Genomic DNA, 22,992 nt, shown 5'->3' with positions numbered 1-22,992 from the left:
AATTGCAAGAATGATTGGAAAAATGTACCAAAGTGATTGAGAAAAACTGTAATAGGAGATTTGAGCGGAACAGTCGGCGTTTTAGCTCATTTCACGGGGCACTGGTTAATTTAACGTCCCCAAACCGACGATTGCGAATTAGTCGAGGATTATATTTACAAAATGATGGGTTTTTTTGTTTTTTAATCAATCTATGAGCTTTTTTGTGCTGGATTCCACTTTTTGTGCCTAGGAGGCACACCCAATGAATCAACACACTATCACAATCCATATCTTCTTTAATAATACAAACCATAATTCAAGCACAGACAGAACACCCACAAGTCCTTACACTCACACACTATTCAACACAGTTGACTTCCATGCAGCTACAGGATACACTCTTTATATGCCTGCAGACTTTGGCAAACCATTTAGAGACTTTAACCCTAAACACGCGTTTCTTTTTAGGAGGTGATTTGCTGCCGTTTTCAGAAGTTGTGGCATCAGAGTAGTCACAGGAGTCACTACAGGAGACACCCTCTGATGAATAGCTGTCAGCTTCAGAGGATGCACCATCAGAAGTTCCATTACTGGAGACTGATTCTTCCTCACATAATGAGGTATCATTTTCAACTGAGGTATCTGCACAAGAAGTATCACTAATAGACTCTTCAGAGGACTCTTGTTGCAAGGACTCTATGTATTCCACTGGGCTCTCCGTGGATTTAGTATCACAGATTTCCTTCTGTGAGGACTCACTCTCTTCTTCCACTTGGGACTCTGTATGTTTGTCCTTATTGGCCTCCCCTTCAGTTGACTTACTGTTAAGAGAAAGGCACAGAAGCTCCTCTGAGAAATTAATGTCTTTTTCTGGTAAGGTCCCGATGATTTCTTTTTGTGAGGGCTCACAGTCTATTTCCTCTAGAGATTGTGTGAATTGTCCTTTCAAGGACATGATGGCTTCTGCCTCAGAAGTCTCACTGGTTTCTGCCTCAGAGGACTCGCTGCATTCTGCCTTGAACACTTTTCCCATAAAGGATTTGATGTCTCCTTCTTTGGTGGGCTTCTCTTCCTTCTCCAAAGTCTTTGCCTCTTTCTGAGATGACCTTCTTATTTCTGATTCAAATAAGTTCTTTTCGTTTCTCTTCTCATTTGAATTATCAGCTGAAACCTCTGTGAACGCCAAACTGTTCATTTTTTCACACATTTTCAAGCTGCAAAAAACACAATGTGTAAATTAAAAAGTGTACAATAACAAAATATGCTCCTTGATTTTTGTACAAACATTTGCATGTTATTGGCCCAATTAATTTTTACAAGTTTCAAACTTAATTTTAATGCTAATGACCAGAAGGCTTTAACTGGTACAAATATTACATCTAATTAATGATACACAGTACTCAGGAGAATCAGCTATGTAGTGGGAGTTCGCTGTGCTGTGTGGTTTGATATGTCTCTTTAAATGTTTCAAAAACCTATAACCTCAATGATATCAAATAGAAATAATGTCACTCACTAGTCTTTGCTCTCCACTGTTCTCAGGTGCCCCATTGTTATAAAGTCATGCTGCAGGGCTTTCTCAGGAGAGATTCTCAGAAGATCATCAAAGTGGAATAATTTCTTAAGGAGATCATAAAGAGCCCTGCGGTCCTTCATTTCATTTTTGTCATTTGTTGGATTTGCCTGCCATTGGAATTAGTGATTTAATACAAAGATAATCAATCAGGAACAATGAAATTAATTATAACTGGTTAAAAAAAAGAGTGCTTACCGAAAACAATTGTGTTAGAGAATATCTAAAACACTGAGGAACATCTTTGAAGTTCTTTAAATTAGCTGGACCATATTCAGCTGGTGTCTGAAAGAACAAACCCAACAGTTAGTGAACATACACTTTTCCTGCCCTCCCAGCATTTCAGCAGATAGGAAAAGGATTTGAGATGTTACACCCAAATTCAAATATCCTTGGACACTTGGAAATAGTATGAGTGAGTAATATATTTATGTTTGCAGTGGTGGATAAGATCAGTATCAAAGTGCAGAGAACATGTGCTCACCTTTAATCTCCATGAATAACCAGAATGGTTTGCCACCTTTACAAAATATCTGCTGGTGTACCTCCCAGCATTTAATATGTAGTTTGGGGGCATACCCAGTAGATCTATTATGTGTCTCATCTGTAAACCAAACATTCACATTTGTTAAGAGGACATGCTCTAATTGCCTATAGATATTTTTGTCTAGTATACTTGCGTTTTGATATGATGAGTAATTGCGGATGGTTTGAGGGTTGTATAAAAACAAAAGGATTTGGCCAACTCCCCAAATATCAAGTGGATACGAGAAGGGGAGACTGAGCATAATTTCTGGAGCCCTAAAAACACAAGTCATAATAAAAAAATGTAAAATGTAAAAAATTAAAGAAAAAAAGATAACTTAATAATAATATTACTGCAGGAGAAATAAACCTCAGTCCAGATGCCTGCATGATGGTCCCTGTCCTGGCCTCATGGGTCCGAAGTGCCAGTCCAAAGTCGATTAGTTTAATTTTTAATCCTCTTTGGTCCACTAACATGATGTTGTCTGGTTTTAAGTCGGTGTGCAGGATTCCAAGTTTCTTGAGGTCTGATAGAGCCATAAACAGCTGGAAGAAAATTAAAACTTTTTCAAATTAAAACTAAGATGCTCTGTGATCAATTTATGCAAGTTGTAGAATATTATCACATTAAGGTTTGCTAAATAATAGTTTACCTGCTTTGCAATTGGTCGAATTTTAGACACACACAGTGGTTTGCCTTTTCTTAATTCAAGAGCATCAAAGAAGTCCATGCTCAGCATCTCATACACAAGACTGTTGTGTTAAAGAGTCCTGCGGTCCTTCATTTCATTTTTGTCATCTGTTGGATTTCCCTGCCATTGGAATTGGTGATTTAATACAAAGATAATCAATCAGGAACAATAAAATTAATTATAACTGGTTAAAAAAAAGAGTGCTTACCGAAAACAATTGTGTTAGAGAATATCTAAAACACTGAGGAACGTCTTTGAAGTTCTTTAAGTTAGCTGGACCATATTCAGCTGGTGTCTGAAAGAACAAACCCAACAGTTAGCGAACATACACTTTTCCTGCCCTTCCAACATTTCAGCAGACAGGAAAAGGATTTGAGATGTTACACCCAAATTCAAATATCCTTGGACACTTGCAATTAGTATGAGTGAGTAATATATTTATGTTTGCAGTGGTGGATAAGATCAGTATTAAAGTGCAGAGAACATGTGCTAACCTTTAATCTCCATGAATAACTGACTGCGATTAGGTATCGGGATGAAATCCTTGGACCAATTGTCAGAACCTGCGCTGGTGTAGTGGGACCTGGGTTCCTCCTGGTCCACGACAATGCCTGACCTCATGTGGCTAGAGTATGCAGGCAGTTCCTGGAGGATAAAGGAATTGATACCATTGACTGGCCCCAACGTTCACCTGACCTAAACCCAATAGAACACCTCTGGGACATTATGTTTAGGTCCATCCGGTGCCACCGGGTTGATCCTCAGACTGTCCAGGAGCTCAGTGATGCCCCGGGAGATCGCCCAGGACACCATTCGTCGTCTCATCAGGAGCCCCGATGTTGTCAGTCATGCGTAAAAGCACATGGGGACCACACAAAGTACTGAGAATCATTTTGAGTTGCTACAATGACATTTTGGCAAAATGGACCAGGCTGCTGCATCAGTTTTTCACTTTCATTTTTCACGTGTCTTTGATTCCCCCCCTCTATAGTGTGATCATTTTCATTTCTATCAAATTATGTAGCATCATTTTGATACTAATACATCACCTACTTTTTATCAGGAACGATATTCAAGATCATCCCCCCCCCCGTTTAGATCTGATGTGTTTTCGAAGTGTTCCTCTAATTTTTTGAGCAGTGTATTTATGAAAGCACAAGAAACATAATGCAATAAAGAGCGTTGAGCTGATTAACAGTTTAATGTTCTCCAAACAAATGTAGAACAGCTCACCTCTATCCCTTCAGCAAGAGACACCAAGACAGGGTAAGGCAGGTGTGAAGGAGAGACAGCCTCCACAGCAGCAAGGATGTCAGTGCTGAACCAAACAGGGTTGAGCTCGATGCTGATGTCCTTCGCCACTGGCAAATGAATCTGTAAGAGAAAGAAGAAAAACATGATTGACATATTGCTGACACGCCTGCAAATTAAAAAAAAAAAAAAAAATCAGGTTAAACACACAGACAGTGTTAAACTGGAGTAGAGACTTTGCGTGTGTCCTCATCAGTACCTTAGAGTCTGTTGTGACCGTGGTCCAGTCCAAAGGATTGCAGGGATGAGACATGCGAACAGGTCCCGTCACAACGACCTTCTGACTGAACCGTAATGCAGGAGGAGAGGGCCTGTCAAGAACCTGGGGCTTCTGCTCAGGAACCTGGTGGCAGCGATCGACAGCAGGTGTGTCAGGATCGGCATTCCCCCGTTGTCACTCTGGTGTGTCCACAAGGGAGAGAAATACAAGGAAAGACACCATTAGAATGTTATTGTCGCAAAAACATTTTCACAATTGGGAAAAAATTCTCAGGGGTGCAGAGGAAAGATCTCTGCAACAGAGAAGTAGGGGATCCCTGAAATGACAAAAGGTCAAAGATCAGAAAGGTGCAATCGAATTGTGTGTATGGACACAAAAGACAAGAAGTGCTTTATACAGCAATGTGAAATATTCTCACCCATCCATGCTGAGACGCAATGGTAGTCCTGTTGGAGCAAGTTCTGCAGGGTGGCGTCAGCACTCAGGTGGGAGGGAAGCCGAAGACAAACACCTGGACACCATCCAATCAGTGATTGAAGACCTCTAGACCTTGGACAATGTGTTTAGCTACAGAGATACCAACCTTGCAGAGATATCGACAGATTAATTACACAAATGTGATCGATTTTCGAATGAGCCAATATTAGCAGCCACGTCAGAATACCAATTATTAGTATTAGCCATTTGGAGTCACATGCAGATCTTAATGGGGACAATGGTTTAGGTTACTTTGCCCCCGCAATTAACAACTTAACCAGCACAATGGTAAAAATGTTAAAATAAAACGCTATTGATGTCAGACGGCGTTAATATCAATCACGGCAGCATTACCAGATATTAGCAACGTGGACCACAAGAACAATGTAACGAAAATAACACAGAAGCGGTCAATTCTTTACACTGAGACACAGAATAGTATGATTGTGAAGCTTTAGGTGGAATTAGTTCATTTAGCGGTTGTGAAAGTAATTGGAACGAGCAGCGCGACGTAGGAGATGCGTACTTATGTGAAGCGCAAGGGTGGGACTGTATCAATTGAAGTGGCGTTGGATTTACGTACCATGGGAAATTCGAAAGCTGCCATTTGAAATAGTGTTCGCCAATATTAGCATCCACGTGCGAATACCGATTATTCTGCCCTCGGCTAAGTGCTTTAGCGTCGGCAGCGAGCTAAATATATGGCATCAGCGACCACTCATGAATCGTTCTTTGGTTTTACTAATCCATTTTATTTTGTAAAACTGTGAGAAAAGAATCACAAAACACAACGTTTAGCTCCGACGCAAGAACACACATTCACACTCAATTCTGTGTGCAGAATAACCGACCCGAGGTCCCAACACTAGCAATACGCAGCATTTCGAACAACAACTACAACAGTAAAAGACAACATCAACTTACAGATCATGCCCTTGAAAGGTGCAAAGGTAAAAGAGTGACCAGACTCGATCCAGGAGCAACATATCTTTCATATTCTGCGGCACGTTTTCCTCGTGCTTGACGCACTTCCTGTTTTCAACCTACGCCATTAGATGGTAGTGTAACCAGATTAGCTGTAAATTGAAAAGTTAAATCTGTTGGAAAATAAACCTCCAGAAAAGGAATAAAATAAGAACACAAACAGAGGGACAGAATACCGACTATTAGCATTAGCCATTTGGAGTCACATGCAGATCTTAATGGCGACAATGGTTTAGGTTACTTTGCCTCCGCAATTAACAACTTAACCAGCACAATGGTAAAAATGTTAAAATAAAACGCTATTGATGTCAGATGGCGTTAATATTAATCACAGAAGCATTACCAGATATTAGCAACATGGACCACAAGAACAATGTAATGAAAATAACACAGAAGCAGTCAATTCTTTACACTGAGACTGATGAGAATTGTCTTTATCTTGTTAAAACGGGACATCAGAGGGGGTTGATGATCGTATTTGCATGAAGAATGGGAACTTTGATCTGGCCACCTGGGAAAATAATGGAAAAGAAGGACTGTACAAACACTAAATGGGACTGGAAGAAGAGGACGAGGTCATCCCAGTAGGGGATCTGGATTGGATTGCATGAACATTGTGAATTTGCATGTGTGTTACTATAAAAGACTGGGCCAAGGGATAGTTAGGTCGTCAGACTTCGTGCCCTGACAATTAACTCTGTTGTTGCTAGGGCAGGGGTCGGCAACCCGCGGCTCTGGAGCCGCGTGTGGCTCGTTAGCGCCGCCCTAGTGGCTCCCTGGAGCTTTTTCAAAATATGAAAATGTAAAAAGATGGTGTGAATATATGTTTTGTTTTAATATAATTTCTGTAGGAGGAAAAACACAACAAACATTCTTCAAGTTTTGCTGTAAAAATGTGTATAATAAGTATTTAATTTCAAGATCTCATTACAATCGTGCAGCAGAGTGGTCACGTGCTGCCTCATTCTCTCCAGGATGCTGCAGGGAAAACAAACATTTAATCATGATTGCTCATTATGTATTCGTAGCCTACTGATTATTTTAAAAATAGGCTAATATAGACACTTACAACATGTGTTGCCTTCATAATAAGGTTTTTATAAGGCTTTAATTTATTGCAGCTCCAGACAGATTTGGTTTTTGTTTTTTTTGGTCCAATGTGGCTCTTTCAACATTTTGGGTTGCCGACCCCTGTGCTAGGGATATGAACTGGCCCGGAGCTCTGTAATATTTGTGTCTCGAATTGGTTCTATTGTTAAATACATTTTGAAATTGGTACTTTTCTTCTCGAAGTCTTCATTCAAAGAACACGCGGATTAGCAGCTACACTTGAAAGGTATTGCGATCCAACAAGACAAAGAATAGTGTGATTGTGAAGCTTTAGCTGGAATTAGTTCATTTAGCAGTTGTGAAAGTAATTCAAGATTCAAGAGTACTTTATTGATTCCTTTAGGGGGTGTCCATCAGGGAAATTAGCATCTCCAAAAAAACGTACTGTTACGATACATGGTGGTAGCGGACCCGAACGCAGCGCCAGGACACAGTGGTGGGGAGGTCAAAGGCTTTATTTACAGGGAAGGGGAGCACACATTAACAGAAACAGTCCTCCTGGACCGCAAGGGGATCGGGAGGCAGCGTCCGCCCGTCCCAGGTCCATTGGCGAGTCCCCAAACCAGACGCAGTCCCCCTGGACTGCCGCGAACTCGGAACACCGGTGAGTCCAACACGCCGCAGTCCTCCTGGACCGGCGAGGACTCGGGAGTCCGGCGCAACACGCTCGCCTCACGAACGTGCCCCGAGACACTGAGGGCAGAGGCAGTCCTCCTAGACTGCAAGGGGAGCAGGAGCGGTCCTCCAGGAGACACGGAACAGGAACAGGAGCGGCCCTCCAGGAAAACCGGGAGCACAGGAATAGGAGCGGCCCTCCAGGGCAACAGGAACACAGGAACAGGAGCCAACACCAAGGAACCCAAACAAGCTCCCACACTAGACCAACAAACATACTCCCTACACAAACAGACACCCCGGCACTGACAGGCAGGCACAACCTGCTTAAATAGGCAGCAAGATGTAAATTGCCTACAGGTGCGCCCGCCTGCAGTGCCAGCTGCACCCAATTGTGCTCAACACCACACCCTGCAGGCCAAAGACAGACACAAACCAGAAATCCCAACACGTACAGCACTGTACAAAAGTACCCACCACCATTACACACCATTAAACCTATTAAAAATAATAAAAATAGAATAAAATAAGAAATAAAATAGAATAAATTAAAAATAGAATATAAATATAAAACTATAAAAAATGTAAATAAATGAAGAGGGGTTGAACAGTCTGATGGCTCGGGGGATGAATGAGTTCCCCAGTCTGTTTGTCCTGAATTTGGGGAGGCGCAGCCTCTGGCTGATCAGGCTTCTCTGGCTGTGGATGACAGTGTGCACAGGGTGGCGGACATTGTCCATGATGCTCCGCAGTTTGTCAATAGTTCTCCTCTCTGCCACTGTCGCCAGAGGTTTCAGCTTCATCCCCACCACCGAGCTGGCCCGCCTGATCAGCTTCTCCAGCCTGGAGAGGTCCGCTTTTGTCACACTCCCCCCCCCCTAGCACACCACAGCGTAGGACAGGATGCTGGCGACCACAGATTGGTAGAACATCCAGAGGAGTTTCCTGCAGATGTTGAAGGATCTGAGTCCCCTTAGGAAGTACATCCTGCTCTGGGTCTTCTTGTACAGCTGCCTTGTGTTGCTTATCCAGTCCAGCCTATTGTCCAGCCACAGCCCAAGATATTTGTAGGTCTGCACGCCCTCCACCTCCTCCGTTCCTATCTGAACTGGCCTAGGTCTCGGTCGGTCCCTCCCAAAGTCAATGACCAGTTCTATAGTTTTGGAGGTGTTGAGCTGCAGGCTGTTGTTGTGGCACCAGGCCACAAAGTCCCTCACCATGCACCGGTACTCCTCCTCTTCGTCGTCTCTGATACATCCAACGATGGCTGGGTCATCTGCGAACTTCTGGATATGACACATTTCGGAGTTGTAACAGAAGTCCGAGGTGTACAGAGTGAAGAGGATGGGGGACAGCAGTCCCCTGTGGAGCACTGATGCTGCTGACCACAGTGTCAGACGTGATGTCCTTCATCCTGACGAACTGCGGCCTGTCGGTGAGGTAGCTGGAGATCCAAGCAACCAGGCAGGGGTCCACTCGCATCTGTAGAAGCTTGTCCTGTGTGAGAAGAATTATTGTTGTTATTACTATTATCGTTTAAATGCTAGGATGAGTAGATTTAGAGTGTTTAAGGAATGTTTAAGAAAAGGAATGTATGAGTGTTTGAATCAAGTATTGGAGCTGTTATGTACCCAGCACTAAGAGGTACCATGTTCAAGGACACGAGGAAGTCGTAAAGATAGGAAGAGAAGGAATCGTGAGGTCAGATTGACATAAATCCTGTGTGCACCAAATAAAAGAGGTGAGCGAGCAGCAGACGAACGGAGTTGACAAAGGAAGCTTGAACTGCTGCTCGACTCTCCCTTGCAAGGAACTCCTGTTGTTTGCGTGGTTGATCTGAGTCTGGTGAACAAACAGTGTGGGTGATCAAAACTTCACCCATACACCTGTAGGACAAGGGGCTGGATCGTGTTGAAGGCACTCGAGAAATCCAAAAAGAGGATTCTCGCTGTGCCACTCCCCTTGTCCAGATGCGAGTGGACTCGGTGCAGCAGGTAGATGATGGCGTCTTCTACACCGACCTTGTCCCGGTAGGCGAACTGTAAGGAGTCCTCAGCGTGCTGCACCTGGGGCCTGAGGAGGTTGAGGAAGAGCCGCTCCAGAATCTTCATCAGATGTGAGGTGAGTGCCACCGGCCAGAAGTCGTTCAGCTCACTCGGTCTGTTCTTCTTGGGGACTGGAATGATGCAGGACGTCTTCCATAAGGTGGGCACTTTCCCCAGCTCCAGGCTGAGGTTGAAGACCCGTTGTAGCGGCTCCCCAAGTTCAGCAGCGCAGGTCTTGAGGAGCCGGGGACAGACTCTATCCTGGTCAGCTGCTTTTCGGGGCCGGAGCTTCCTCAGTTCTGACCCTCACCTGGTCAGCCGTGAAGCAGGGAGGATGTGGGGATGGTGAGAGCAGGGGAATGGGGGTGGTAGAGGGTGGAAGGGTGGTAGGAGGGAGGTCAGTAGAGAGAGGGGAGGTGGAGGAGGGAGGAGGGGAGGTGGGGTTGGGGGAAGTTGTGGTGGGTGGCGGGTTGGAGGGAGGGGGGGTAGAGGGGAGCTGGGCTGCTAAGGTGGGGGGCAGAGGATTGGAGTGGAGTGGGCTGACTGAACCTGTTGAAGAATTGGTTCAGGTCGTTTGCCCTCTCCACTCCACCCCCTTCCGTGCTGGTCTTGGCTTTGTGACCAGTGATGGTCCTGACACCTTCCCAGACGTCCCGCATGTTGTTATCAGCCAGCTTCTTCTCCACCTTCTTCCTGTAGGTGTTCTTCGACTCCTTCAAGAAACGTTTCACTTCCCTCTGCGCTTCTTTCATCTCCTCCCCTTGACTTCCTGTGTTACCCATGGCTTATTGTTAGGATAACACTGTACAGTCTTGGTGGGGACAACCACATCTACACAGAAATGAGGTAGTCTGTGAGACGGTCGGTCATCCCATCTATGTCCTCTTTATGTTCCCCCAGCAGTACATCCCAGTCCGTGGTGTTAAAGCAGTCCTTCAGAGCCTCCTCTGCTTCAGGAGTCCATCTCCTGATGGAGCGGTGGAGGCTGCCTGCCCTAATTAAAACGAACAACGTGATGACGGCATTAATATCAATCACGGCAGCATTACCAGATATTAGCAACGTGGACTCCAAGAACAATGTAATGAAAATAACACAGAAGCGGTCAATTCTTTACACTGAGACAAAGAATAGTGTGATTGTGAAGCTTTAGCTGGAATTAGTTCATTTAGCATTTGTGAAAGTAATTAAAACGAGCAATGCGATGTGGGACATGCGTACTTATGTAAAGCGCAAGGATGGGACTGTATCAATTGAAGTGGCGGTAGATTAACGTACAATGGGAAATTTGAAAGCTGCCATTTGAAATAGTGTTATTTTCCCAATTAATGTGACACATACACGCAGTCCCTCCCATACCCACAGGCTGTGAGCTGCACCACCCCTCCACCCCACACACAGATTCGCGATCAGGACCACCCGTTTTCAAAAGCCGTTTTGGACTGCTTAACACCGTCCAAATCTATGGAGTCTGAGCATGTTTGAACCACAAGACTTTGAAATATAACCGTGTCAAGTTTCATAATTTTAGCTTACCCGGTGACAGAGAAACGAGTTAACCATGAAGCGTTTGTCAGTTCTAAGGCGTTTTCCCCCGCTCTCTTCTGCATTGAGTTAATAGGAGATTTGAGCGGAACAGTCGGCGTTTTAGCTCGTTTTACGGGGCACTGGTTAATTTAACGTCCCCAAACCAACGATTGCGAATTAGTCGAGGATTATATTTTCAAATGATGGTTTTTTTTTGTTTTTTAATCAATCTATGAGCTTTTTTGTGCTGGATTCCACTTTTTGTGCCTAGGAGGCACACCCAATGAATCAACACACTATCACAATCCATATCTTCTTTAATAATACAAACCATAATTCAAGCACGGACAGCACACCCACAAGTCCTTACACTCACACACTATTCAACACAGTTGACTTCCATGCAGCTACAGAATACACTCTTTATATGCCTGCAGACTTTGGCAAACCATTTAGAGACTTTAACCCTAAACACGCGTTTCTTCTTAGGAGGTGATTTGCTGCTGTTTTCAGAAGTTGTGGCATCAGAGTAGTCACAGGAGTCACTACAGGAGACACCCTCTGATGAATAGCTGTCAGCTTCAGAGGATGCACCATCAGAAGTTCCATTACTGGAGACTGATTCTTCCTCACATAATGAGGTATCATTTTCAACTGAGGTATCTGCACAAGAAGTATCACTAATAGAATCTTCAGAGGACTCTTGTTGCGAGGACTCTATGTATTCCACTGGGCTCTCCGTGGATTTAGAATCACAGATTTCCTTCTGTGCGGACTCACTCACTTCTTCCACTTGGGACTCTGTATGTTTGACCTTATTGGCCTCCCCTTCAGTTGACTTACTGTTAAGAGCAAGGCACAGAAGCTCCTCTAAGAAATTAATGTCTTTTTCTGGTAAGTTCCCAGTGACTTCCTTCTGTGAGGACTCACTTTCTTCTTTCACATGGGACTCTGTATGTTTGGCCTTATTGGCCTCCCCTTCAGTTGACTTACTGTTAAGAGAAAGGCACAGAAGCTCCTCTGAGAAATTGATGTCTTTTTCTGATAAGTTCCCAATGACTTCCTTCTGTGAGGACTTACTCTCTTCTTCTACTTGGGACTCTGTATGTTTGTCCTTATTGGCCTTCCCTTCAGTTGACTTACTGTTAAGAGAAAGGCACAGAAGCTCCTCTGGGAAATTGACGTCTTTTTCTGGTAAGGTCCCGATGATTTCTTTTTGTGAGGGCTCACAGTCTATTTCCTCTAGAGATTGTGTGAATTGTCCTTTCAAGGACATGATGGCTTCTGCCTCAGAGGTCTCACTGGTTTCTGCCTCAGAGGACTCGCTGCATTCTGCCTTGAACACTTTTCCCATAAAGGATTTGATGTCTCCTTCTTTGGTGGGCTCTGTATGTTTGACCTCATTGGCCTCCCCTTCAGTTGACTTACTGTTAAGAGCAAGGCACAGAAGCTCCTCTAAGAAATTAATGTCTTTTTCTGGTAAGTTCCCAATGACTTCCTTCTGTGAGGACTCACTCTCTTCTTCTACTTGGGACTCTGTATGTTTGGCCTTATTGGCCTCCCCTTCAGTTGACTTACTGTTAAGAGAAAGGCACAGAAGCTCCTCTGGGAAATTGATGTCTTTTTCTGGTAAGGTCCCGATGATTTCTTTTTGTGAGGGCTCACAGTCTATTTCCTCTAGAGATTGTGTGAATTGTCCTTTCAAGGACATGATGGCTTCTGCCTCAGAAGTCTCACTGGTTTCTGCCTCAGAGGACTCGCTGCATTCTGCCTTGAACACTTTTCCCATAAAGGATTTGATGTCTCCTTCTTTGGTGGGCTTCTCTTCCTTCTCCAAAGTCTTTGCCTCTTTCTGAGATGACCTTCTTATTTCTGATTCAAATAAGTTCTTTTCGTTTCTCTTCTCATTTGAATTATCAGCTGAAACCTCTGTGAACGCCAAACTGTTCATTTTTTCACATATTTTCAAGCTGCAAAAAACACAATGTGTAAATTAAAAAGTGTACAATAACAAAATATGCTCCTTGATTTTTGTACAAACATTTGCATGTTATTGGCCCAATTAATTTTTACAAGTTTCAAACTTAATTTTAATGCTAATGACCGGAAGGCTTTAACTGGTACAAATATTACATCTAATTAATGATACACAGTACTCAGGAGAATCAGCTATGTAGTGGGAGTTCACTGTGCTGTGTGGTTTGATATGTCTCTTTAAATGTTTCAAAAACCTATAACCTCACTGATATCAAATAGAAATAATGTCACTCACTAGTCTTTGCTCTCCACTGTTCTCAGGTGCCCCATTGTTATAAAGTCATGCTGCAGGGCTTTCTCAGGAGAGATTCTCAGAAGATCATCAAAGTGGAATAATTTCTTAAGGAGATCATAAAGAGCCCTGCGGTCCTTCATTTCATTTTTGTCATTTGTTGGATTTGCCTGCCATTGGAATTAGTGATTTAATACAAAGATAATCAATCGGGAACAATGAAATTAATTATAACTGGTTAAAAAAAAGAGTGCTTACCGAAAACAATTGTGTTAGAGAATATCTAAAACACTGAGGAACGTCTTTGAAGTTCTTTAAATTAGCTGGACCATATTCAGCTGGTGTCTGAAAGAACAAACCCAACAGTTAGTGAACATACACTTTTCCTGCCCTCCCAGCATTTCAGCAGATAGGAAAAGGATTTGAGATGTTACACCCAAATTCAAATATCCTTGGACACTTGGAAATAGTATGAGTGAGTAATATATTTATGTTTGCAGTGGTGGATAAGATCAGTATTAAAGTGCAGAGAACATGTGCTCACCTTTAATCTCCATGAATAACCAGAATGGTTTGCCACCTTTACAAAATATCTGCTGGTGTACCTCCCAGCATTTAATATGTAGTTTGGGGGCATACCCAGTAGATCTATTATGTGTCTCATCTGTAAACCAAACATTCACATTTGTTAAGAGGACATGCTCTAATTGCCTATAGATATTTTTGTCTAGTATACTTGCGTTTTGATATGATGAGTAATTGTGGATGGTTTGAGGGTTGTATAAAAACAAAAGGATTTGGCCAACTCCCCAAATATCAAGTGGATACGAGAAGGGGAGACCGAGCATAATTTCTGGAGCCCTAAAAACACAAGTCATAATAAAAAAATGTTATATGTAAAAAATTAAAGAAAAAAAGATAACTTAATAATAGTATTATTACTGCAGGACAAATAACCTCAGTCCAGATGCCTGCATGATTGTCCCTGTCCTGGCCTCGTGGGTCCGACGTGCCAGTCCAAAGTCGATTAGTTTAATTTTTAATCCTCTTTGGTCCACTAACATGATGTTGTCTGGTTTTAAGTCGGTGTGCAGGATTCCAAGTTTCTTGAGGTCTGATAGAGCCATAAACAGCTGGAAGAAAATTAAAACTTTTTAAAATTAAAACTAAGATGCTCTGTGATCAATTTATGCAAGCTGTAGAATATTATCACAGAAAGGTTTGCTAAATAATAGTTTACCTGCTTTGCAATTGGTCGAATTTTAGACACACACAGTGGTTTGCCTTTTCTTAATTCAAGAGCATCAACGAAGTCCATGCTCAGCATCTCATACACAAGAGAGAGCTGACTGTTGTGTTGAAAATGGTCCAAGAGCTTCACAAAGTGTGCATGATTCACACGAAGACTGGAATGGATGCGTTCCAATATCATTTTCTGTGAAGGATAAACATGACTGATAAAAGACCAAAATATGGGCTAGAGAACAATTGTTTTCAAGGAAGTGGTTATTGCCATTTTCAGAAACAATTATTATTGTTTATTAAATTATTTTTCCTTACTTCTCTTTGGCCACTTTCGAATTCCTTGGAATCCTTGATGAACTTGATCGCCACAGTCGCTTTTGTATTCATGTTTTGGCACCTGGCTACTTGACCAAATGCTCCTTCACCTATAATCTCCTGCACAACAAACCCAGACTTCCTGCTGTGTAGAACATCACCAGCACTGACTGTAAAGAGACAATCACCATGGAGGGAAACCATTCAGTCAACATGAAAACATCAAACACACAATTGAAGCATTATCCGTGTCCTTGTAATAATGGCAAGATGTAGCCGTCCAATCCTGGGATCTACTGTATATACCGAGAACTTATTTACAAATAGCATACAAGTGCTGGAATTGGGACCTGATCTACGATGCCAATAAATCCTACAAAACTTAACGTGTATGGTACAGTACAATATTCCTGTTGGGAAAATCAGCAGTGACGCTGCTGTGCCAACTGTGTCATGCGACCTCCTAAAGACATGTTTTACATTATAAATACAGTTTGAAGTCTTACCTTTATTTATTGTTGATGGCATTATTTCTGAAATGAAAATTCAATTTGGTTAATATGTTGGTAATTGTAACAATTTATTAGTAATGTTGTAATCTTGTCAAGAAAAATGCCGTCACAATGGGACAGCTGGAGTACTGCCGTGGCTGGTGTACCACCAAAAAGGGAAGGAGGCAGGACCAAATCTAACACTAGACAATAACTACCACATCAAATTGCCATGCCATCAAAATGTCAGGTTGTTGCATTTACGATCATTTGAACAGGTCAAATTTTGTAAGGGTAAGTTTTCTAAATTACATAAACATTGAGAGCAGTCATGCTAAGATAGCTTGTCAAGCCTCCACTAGCCACCATACTTTTATTGCCTCGCTGTACATGCAAGTTTTTGGTACAGTATTGGGTGTTACCTCAGTCAGATCCAATCTAATGCTATTAAAAAGGTCTGTTCTTGTTGCATTAATAGATTTTAGTACACTTATTTTAATTCAGCAGATCCATATACTTTTCTGTAGATATATATAAAATTATAATGTTTACAGTAACTGACTGAGTTTGATGTAAAGGGTTGCCTTTTATCTTCAAAGTATAAGTGATATTACAGTATTAAAGGATTTTTGCATTAATAGATTTTAAAACACTGTAATTCAGAAGATCCATTTATTTTTGTGTCGATATATATAATTATACTACTTACAGTGACTGACTCAGTTTGATGTGAAGGGTTGCCTTTTATCTTCAAAGTATAAGTAATATTACAGTAATGGGGCATCCCCATCCTAAACAGCTAGTCAAGAAACTACCATCACAACCAAAGCTGAGGCTTGTTCGAGGCAGCAGACGATGGTATCTCCTCTTCGGCCATGTCAAAATTTCTTTCTGTCATTTCCCTTCTGGGTGTGGGGGGGGGGGGGGGGGGGGGGGGGGGTCGTGTGGTGGACACATAGGGGTGTATCTCACACCCAGGTGATGCATGGGGTGATGGGCGTGGTTAGCCTTTGATTTGATGCACTGTTCGACGCGCCATTTAGTATATTCTGGTGGATGCAGAATAAAGACATCCAAACCATCTGCTCTGTCCGAGTCGTTCCTCATCCTGCCACATTGGTGACCCTGTTTTGAACATGTTCGAGGCAGCAGAGATCGTATCTCCTCTTCGGCCATGTCGCCCCAACACACGCAGCCAGCTAGTTTCACCGCGTCCGTGAAGCTGCCTGACTTCTGGCAGAGCGACCCGGCCCCGTGGTTCCAGCATGTCGAAGTGCTGTTCCACCTTCGAGGAGTCACCGAGGAGGACTCCAGATATTATTTGGTGGTCGCGGCTCTGGACCAGCAATCCACTCGCCACGTCATACAGCTGCTGCGGGACCCGCTGCGTGCCAAGGATGTGCCCAAGACTGCGGTGATTACCCCGTTTGGGCTTTTTGAGTTCCTGCGCATGCCCTTTGGCCTGAAGGGGGATGCACAGACCTTACAGACATTACTTCTTTCAGGGGGCCTCAGTTTGTCTCGGAACTCTGGGCATCTATGGCTAGATTATTGGGTACACAGGTTCACCGTACCACCGCGTACCATCCTTAGGCTAACGGGCTATGTGAACGCTTTCACCGTTCACTTAAGGCTGCATTCCGTGCCGCGCTTTCGGATGACAGCTGGGTGGATCGTTTACCTTGGGTGATGCTCGGTTTGCGTTCAACTCTTAAAGAGGATTTGGATGCTTCGCCTGCGGAATTGGTCTTGGGACAACCGCTTCGTGTTCCAGGGGAATTTCTGCCAGAGAGCGGCCTCCTTGTAACTTTCCTGCCAGAAGTTCCTTTTTGGCCGAGTCTACTCTGGCTCCATCCCCCGTGCTCCACTGTTTTCCATGGTCGTTTGTACCGATGGACTTGGCAGCGGCTCGCTTTGTTTTCGTACGACATGACGCCCACCGGTCACCCCTTCCCCCTCCGTACGACGGCCCATTCCGGGTGCTCGAGACGGGGGCAAAGAGTTTCGTGCTTGATATGGGAGGTCGGTCGGAGCGGGTCACATTGGATAGGCTGAAGCCTGCGCATTTGCTGGTTGGGCAGGATGTGTTGTCGGCTCAGGTCCCCCCGTCGGGGCCGTTCTCCTTCTAAGGTCCAGAATGTCCCGTCTGATGATCTTTGTTCTAATTTATAGCCCGCTGTGGACTTTAGTGCTTTATAACAGCAATGTAAAATATTCTCACCCATCCATGCTGAGACGCAATGGTAGTTCTGTTGGAGCAGGTTCTGCAGGGTGGCGTCAGCACTCAGGCGGGAGGAAAGCCGAAGACAAACACCTGGACACCATCCAATCAATGATTGAAGACCTCTAGACCTTGGACAATGTGTTTAACCATGAATAAAGCTACAGAGAAACCGACCTTGCAGAGATATCGACAGATTAATTACAGAAATGTGAACGATTTTCGAATGAGCCAATATTAGCAGCCACGTGCGAATACCGATTATTACCATTAGCCATTTGGAGTCACATGCAGATCTTAATGGGGACAATGGTTTAGGTTACTTTGCCTCCGCAATTAACAACTTAACCAGCACAATAGTAAACATGTTAAAATAAAACGCTATTGATGTCAAACGACGTTAATGTCAATCACGGCAGCATTACCAGATAATAGTAACGTTAACCACAAGAACAATGTAATGAAAATAACACAGAAGCGGTCAATTCTTTACACTGAGAGACTGAATAGTATGATTGTGAAGCTTTAGCTGGAATTAGTTCATTTAGCAGTTGTGAAAGTAATTAAAACGAGCAATGCGATGTAGGAGATGCGTACTTATGTGAAGCGCAAGGGTGGGACTGTATCAATTGAAGTGGCGGTGGATTCACGTACAATGGGAAATTCGAAAGCTGCCATTTGAAATTGTGTTATTTTCCCAGTTAATGTGACACACACAGGCAGCCCCTCCCATACCCACAGGCTGTGAGCTGCTCCACCCCTCCACCCCACACACAGATTCGCGATCAGGACCACCCGTATTCAAAAGCCGTTTTGGACTGCTTAACACCGTCCAAATATATGGAGTCTGAGCATGTTAGAACCACAAGACTTTGAAATATAACCGTGTCAAGTTTCATAATTTTAGCTTACCCGGTGACAGAGAAACAACGAGTTAACCATGAAGCGTTTGTCAGTTCTGAGGCGTTTTCCCCCGCTCTCTTCTGCATTGAGTTAATAGGAGATTTGAGCGGAACAGTCGGCGTTTTAGCTCGTTTTACGGGGCACTGGTTAATTTAACGTCCCCAAACCGACGATTGCGAATTAGTCGAGGTTTATATTTACAAAATGATGGGGTTTTTTGTTTTTTAATCAATCTATGAGCTTTTTTGTGCTGGATTCCACTTTTTGTGCCTAGGAGGCACACCCAATGAATCAACACACTATCACAATCCATATCTTCTTTAATAATACAAACCATAATTCAAGCACGGACAGCACACCCACAAGTCCTTACACTCACACACTATTCAACACAGTTGACTTCCATGCAGCTACAGAATACACTCTTTATATGCCTGCAGACTTTGGCAAACCATTTAGAGACTTTAACCCTAAACATGCGTTTCTTTTTAGGAGGTGATTTGCTGCTGTTTTCAGAAGTGGTAGCATCAGAGTAGTCACAACAAGAGACACCCTCTGATAAATAGCTGTCAGCTTCAGAGGATGCACCATCAGAAGTTCCATTACTGGAGACTGATTCTTCCTCACATAATGAGGTAGCATTTTCAACTGAGGTATCTGCACAAGATGTATCACTAATAGAATCTTCAGAGGACTCTTGTTGCGAGGACTCTATGTATTCCACTGGGCTCTCCGTGGATTTAGTATCGCGGATGTCCTTCTGTGAGGACTCACTCTCTTCTTCCACTTGGGACTCTGTATGTTTGGCCTTATTGACCTCACCGTTAGTTGACTTACTGTTAAGTGCAAGGCACAGAAACTCTTCTAAAAAAATGATGTCTTTTTCTGGTAAGGTCCAGATGATTTCTTTTTGTGAGGGCTCACAGTCTATTTCCTACGGTGGCCGAGAAGTGCAAAACACATTTACAAGTTGCTGAAACAAATTTACAAATAACTTTTTCTCCTGGAAAGGGAATTACCAACCCTTGGTACAGTAGCCAATGGATGCGTTCCGTCGGTACAGTTGGTAATTCCCTCTCTGGTTGAAAAAGTAGCCAGCCGGGAGGGGCAAAACATTTTTACAAGCGGCCAAAACAAATTTACAAGTTACTTTTTCAGCCGGAAAGGGAATTACCAACTGTCGAGTAGAACAGGAACTGTTTTTTTTACCAGCCGGCCACCGTATCACGGTATCCAGGAGGTACAATATACAGGACAATGTTTGTGTTTTACTTATATTTCAATAAGGAGTTCATGGTGACGTGGGATGGACGGCAGGCAAGTGGCCTTTTGCCCGTTTTGTGGCGAACATTTGAGCCGATTGACACCGTTTTGTGTTGCCTGTGGTCGGTCTTTGGTGTTTTTAAAGGCCGCAGCCCAGACGGAAGGACCAGCCACACAGGGGGCATCTCAACAGCCGGATAATGCTAAGCAAAGTAAGTGTAGCATAGCCGTCGCTATCTGAAGTACGTACAACGTGAATCAGCTGTAGCATTGGTTAGAGGCTGCTAACTTTCTGTAAACTTGGTTTTAATTTCAGCAGAAAACCTTTCCCATCATCCAAGCAGTTCCTGGAGTACAGAAATTCCAAATCTAAGGAGCGTCAGTCTTATGACTAAGGGCCAAGAGGAAGACATCGGGCTAAAGAGCGAAAACACGTCCAGGTCTGTTGTACTGACTGTATTAGCTTATCAATACTCGACTGTCTGACTCGGGGTAACTCAAAAATAGATCTATGTAAGAGAACTTATATATTTGACACAGGAATCTGTGCATAGATTTTAAAGCATGTAGCACTTGTGCAAGATGAGACACTTTGCTGAAGCAACTCGGCACAACAGTGCAACTACTGTATCTGGAGTGTAGTCATGTTCGGCTAACTATGAAACTGTGTTGACATAAATTAATGGGAAATACTGCTGTATGTATAATCTTTTGTGTTACTTTGTATAGTACATGAAATTAACCGTACCTTTTTCATTTTTTAGATAAACATTGGAATGATGGTGCGAAATGGGACTGCTCTAAAACCTCTAAGAGGAAGAACACTCCCGTTATTTGTAGACCCAGAAATAGAAGCACCTGATATCCTGAAACAAGCGGTCCAGAAGATGAGGACATTTAACCAGGACACTCCAGAAGGAACTTATGTCCTTTTGTATCCAGACTGCTCAGAGGTGATGCATGTGCCTGGGTCAGAAAGGCCATTCAAATTGGCAGAATATAAAAAAGAACTTGGGAGGCCATATTGCAGGATCACCTTTTTCATTTGCCTTGTACAGCATTTTAAAGGAGGTTAGTGGATCTCATGATTCAATAATTTTATCTATTTTAGATGCAGCACTGAAGGATATATCACCATTAGCTACATACATAAACTTATAAAATATAAACTTAAGATAATACAATTTAGATAATTTAATTGGTTGTTGCAGTTGGTACTACACAGCAGTGAAAGTGTTTGTGTTCACTTTGTAGATTCAAAGATGGCCTTTCAGCCCTTCAGTTTCTTACAGTACTACAGCAACACCCTTCTTTGCTGACCCCAGTTCTGTGCCACTCTGAAAAGTGACTCACTGGCTTTGAACTTGAGAGACTCTTCAGACCTGACGTCAGCCCTTCAGGGAGCAACAGGAGACAAAATAAAGTCGAACCTTGGCCTACTGGGCAGACTATCTCCTTGACTGTGAAGGTTTGTTTTGTTTTTTTCTAACTACTTGGAAAAGCACATTGCCATGTATATCTACCTGAACATTTTTTCTTTGCAGAAGGCAAGGCAGCTCTGTCTGTGGAAGACGTATTGATGTTTGCAACAGGGCTGACATCACTTCCTCCTTCTGGGTTGGAACCGTTGCCACAAATAAGAGTTCCTGGATGACTCTCCATTCCCAATGGCAAATACATGTTCAAACTTGTTGAAATTACCACTCCTGGATTCATACAGTGTGTTTAAGTCACAAATGGACTTTGGAATTCAAAATAGTCCAGGATTTGGCTGTTTATAAGCCATGTTGGATGACCCCTGGAGCTTGGACTCTAAAAATGTATTGTTCTGCTGTCATGCCGTTGTCATTGGTGCACCTAAAGGTGCAGTTGCAAGTGTTTTTCCATGACGTTAAAGTATGAGGCTGTTTTGGTTTTTTTGGAGGGGGGGTCAGTTTTAGATCCATCATTCTGAAACTGTGTTCTGTTCATAAAACACTAGTAGTTCAGGATTGTATCTATAAAAAAAAAGGAAATCCATGCTCATTACTACGCATTATGTTTATTCATATTTCCCACTTTAAAATAATGATGCTGCGAGTGACAAATTAAGACACTTTGTGTACAAGTTACACCTTTATAATAAATGTCTTTTCAACTCATAGCTGAGTCGTTTCAGATACAGCTCAGTTGTAGACTGCCAGTACTGTGCCTTCTGTAAATGATTGCTCTCCATGGCCAAGTCCAGGTACTCCTGCATGTTTGCATCCCCACATGGATGAGCCTCAGGAAAAGCATCCAGTTGAGTCTGTTCGATTTGAAATCCACAGTTTCTGGAGTCAAACCTATGGTACACAGAAGATATTATTACATTTATTTGAAAAACAAAATAAATGCACACAATCTACCATCAAATATTACCGGTGTGGTAAGTAGAGCTCATTGGGCACTCCTCCTGGACATGATGCTGTTTTGGAGGGCCGGATCCTGTGACTGTTCCACAATCCAACACACTCATCCAAGTCTGAACACAAGCTTGAACATGTGAGGACTCACTCTCTTCTTTCACAAGGTACTCTGTATGTTTGACCTTATTGGCCTCCCCTTCAGTTGACTTACTGTTAAGAGCAAGGCACAGAAGCTCCTCTGAGAAATTGATGTCTTTTTCTAGTAAGGTCCCGATGATTTCCTTCTGTGAGGACTCACTCTGTTCTTCCACTTGGGACTCTGTATGTTTGGCCCTATTGGCCTCCCTTCAGTTGAGTTACTGTTAAGAGCACGGCACAGAAGCTCTTCTAATAAATTGACGTCTTTTTCTGGTAAGGTACCGATTTCTTTTTGTGAGGGCTCACAGTCTATTTCCTCTAGAGATTGTGTGAATTTTCCCTTCAAGGACATGATGGCTTCTGCCTCAGAAGTCTCACTGGTTTCTGCCTGAGGACTCGCTGGATTCTGCCTTGAACACTTCCCATAAAGGATTTGATGTCTCCTTCTTTGGTGGACTTCTCTTCCTTGTCCAAAGTCTTTGCCTCTTTCTGAGAAGACCTTCTTATTTCCAATTCAAATAGGTTCTTTTCGTTTCTCTTCTCATTTAAATTATCAGCTGAAACCTCTGTGAACGCCAAACTGTTTGTTTTTTCACACATTTTCAAGCTGCAAAAAAATGTACAATCACAAAATATGCTCCTTGATTTTTGTACAAACATTTGCATGTTATTGGCCCAATTAATTTTTACAAGTTTAAA

General features: G+C 43.0%; 2 protein-coding genes across 4 annotated transcripts in view; both read right to left on the bottom strand.

Annotated features, from left to right (window-relative positions):
- Nucleotides 1-245: 245 nt before the first annotated feature.
- Nucleotides 246-22,992, bottom strand: part of LOC115249203 (probable dual specificity protein kinase YAK1 homolog) — a 23,517-nt gene continuing 770 nt past the window's right edge. The window contains exons 1-12 of one of the 3 annotated variants that reach the window (XM_029834153.1): nucleotides 4,722-5,292; nucleotides 4,283-4,619; nucleotides 4,006-4,146; nucleotides 3,267-3,417; nucleotides 2,981-3,067; nucleotides 2,734-2,892; nucleotides 2,451-2,626; nucleotides 2,236-2,356; nucleotides 2,040-2,159; nucleotides 1,754-1,840; nucleotides 1,499-1,665; nucleotides 246-1,196 (exon numbers count right to left, since the gene is read on the bottom strand). In XM_029834153.1, the coding sequence (XP_029690013.1) occupies nucleotides 341-1,196; nucleotides 1,499-1,665; nucleotides 1,754-1,840; nucleotides 2,040-2,159; nucleotides 2,236-2,356; nucleotides 2,451-2,626; nucleotides 2,734-2,820 (1,614 nt within the window). In that variant the 5' untranslated portion in view covers nucleotides 2,821-2,892; nucleotides 2,981-3,067; nucleotides 3,267-3,417; ... (1 more) ...; nucleotides 4,283-4,619; nucleotides 4,722-5,292 and the 3' untranslated portion in view covers nucleotides 246-340. Of the gene's footprint in view, nucleotides 1,197-1,498; nucleotides 1,666-1,753; nucleotides 1,841-2,039; nucleotides 2,160-2,235; nucleotides 2,357-2,450; nucleotides 2,627-2,733; nucleotides 2,893-2,980; nucleotides 3,068-3,266; nucleotides 3,418-3,486; nucleotides 3,774-4,005; nucleotides 4,147-4,282; nucleotides 4,620-4,721; nucleotides 5,293-13,588; nucleotides 13,676-22,992 lie in introns of those variants that run through there. The other 2 variants (XM_029834152.1, XM_029834154.1) reach the window with 2 other exon arrangements.
- Nucleotides 12,868-22,992, bottom strand: part of LOC115249204 (homeodomain-interacting protein kinase 1-like) — a 27,047-nt gene continuing 16,922 nt past the window's right edge. Inside the window, exon 11 of the mRNA XM_029834155.1 lies at nucleotides 12,868-12,992. Coding sequence (XP_029690015.1) covers nucleotides 12,978-12,992 — 15 coding nt within the window. The 3' untranslated portion in view covers nucleotides 12,868-12,977. The remainder of the gene's footprint in view (nucleotides 12,993-22,992) is intronic.

This window comes from Takifugu rubripes, chromosome 3 (assembly GCF_901000725.2).
Source record: "Takifugu rubripes chromosome 3, fTakRub1.2, whole genome shotgun sequence".
NCBI classification, from domain to species: domain Eukaryota; kingdom Metazoa; phylum Chordata; class Actinopteri; order Tetraodontiformes; family Tetraodontidae; genus Takifugu; species Takifugu rubripes.
This window is presented reverse-complemented; position numbering and strand designations above follow the sequence as displayed.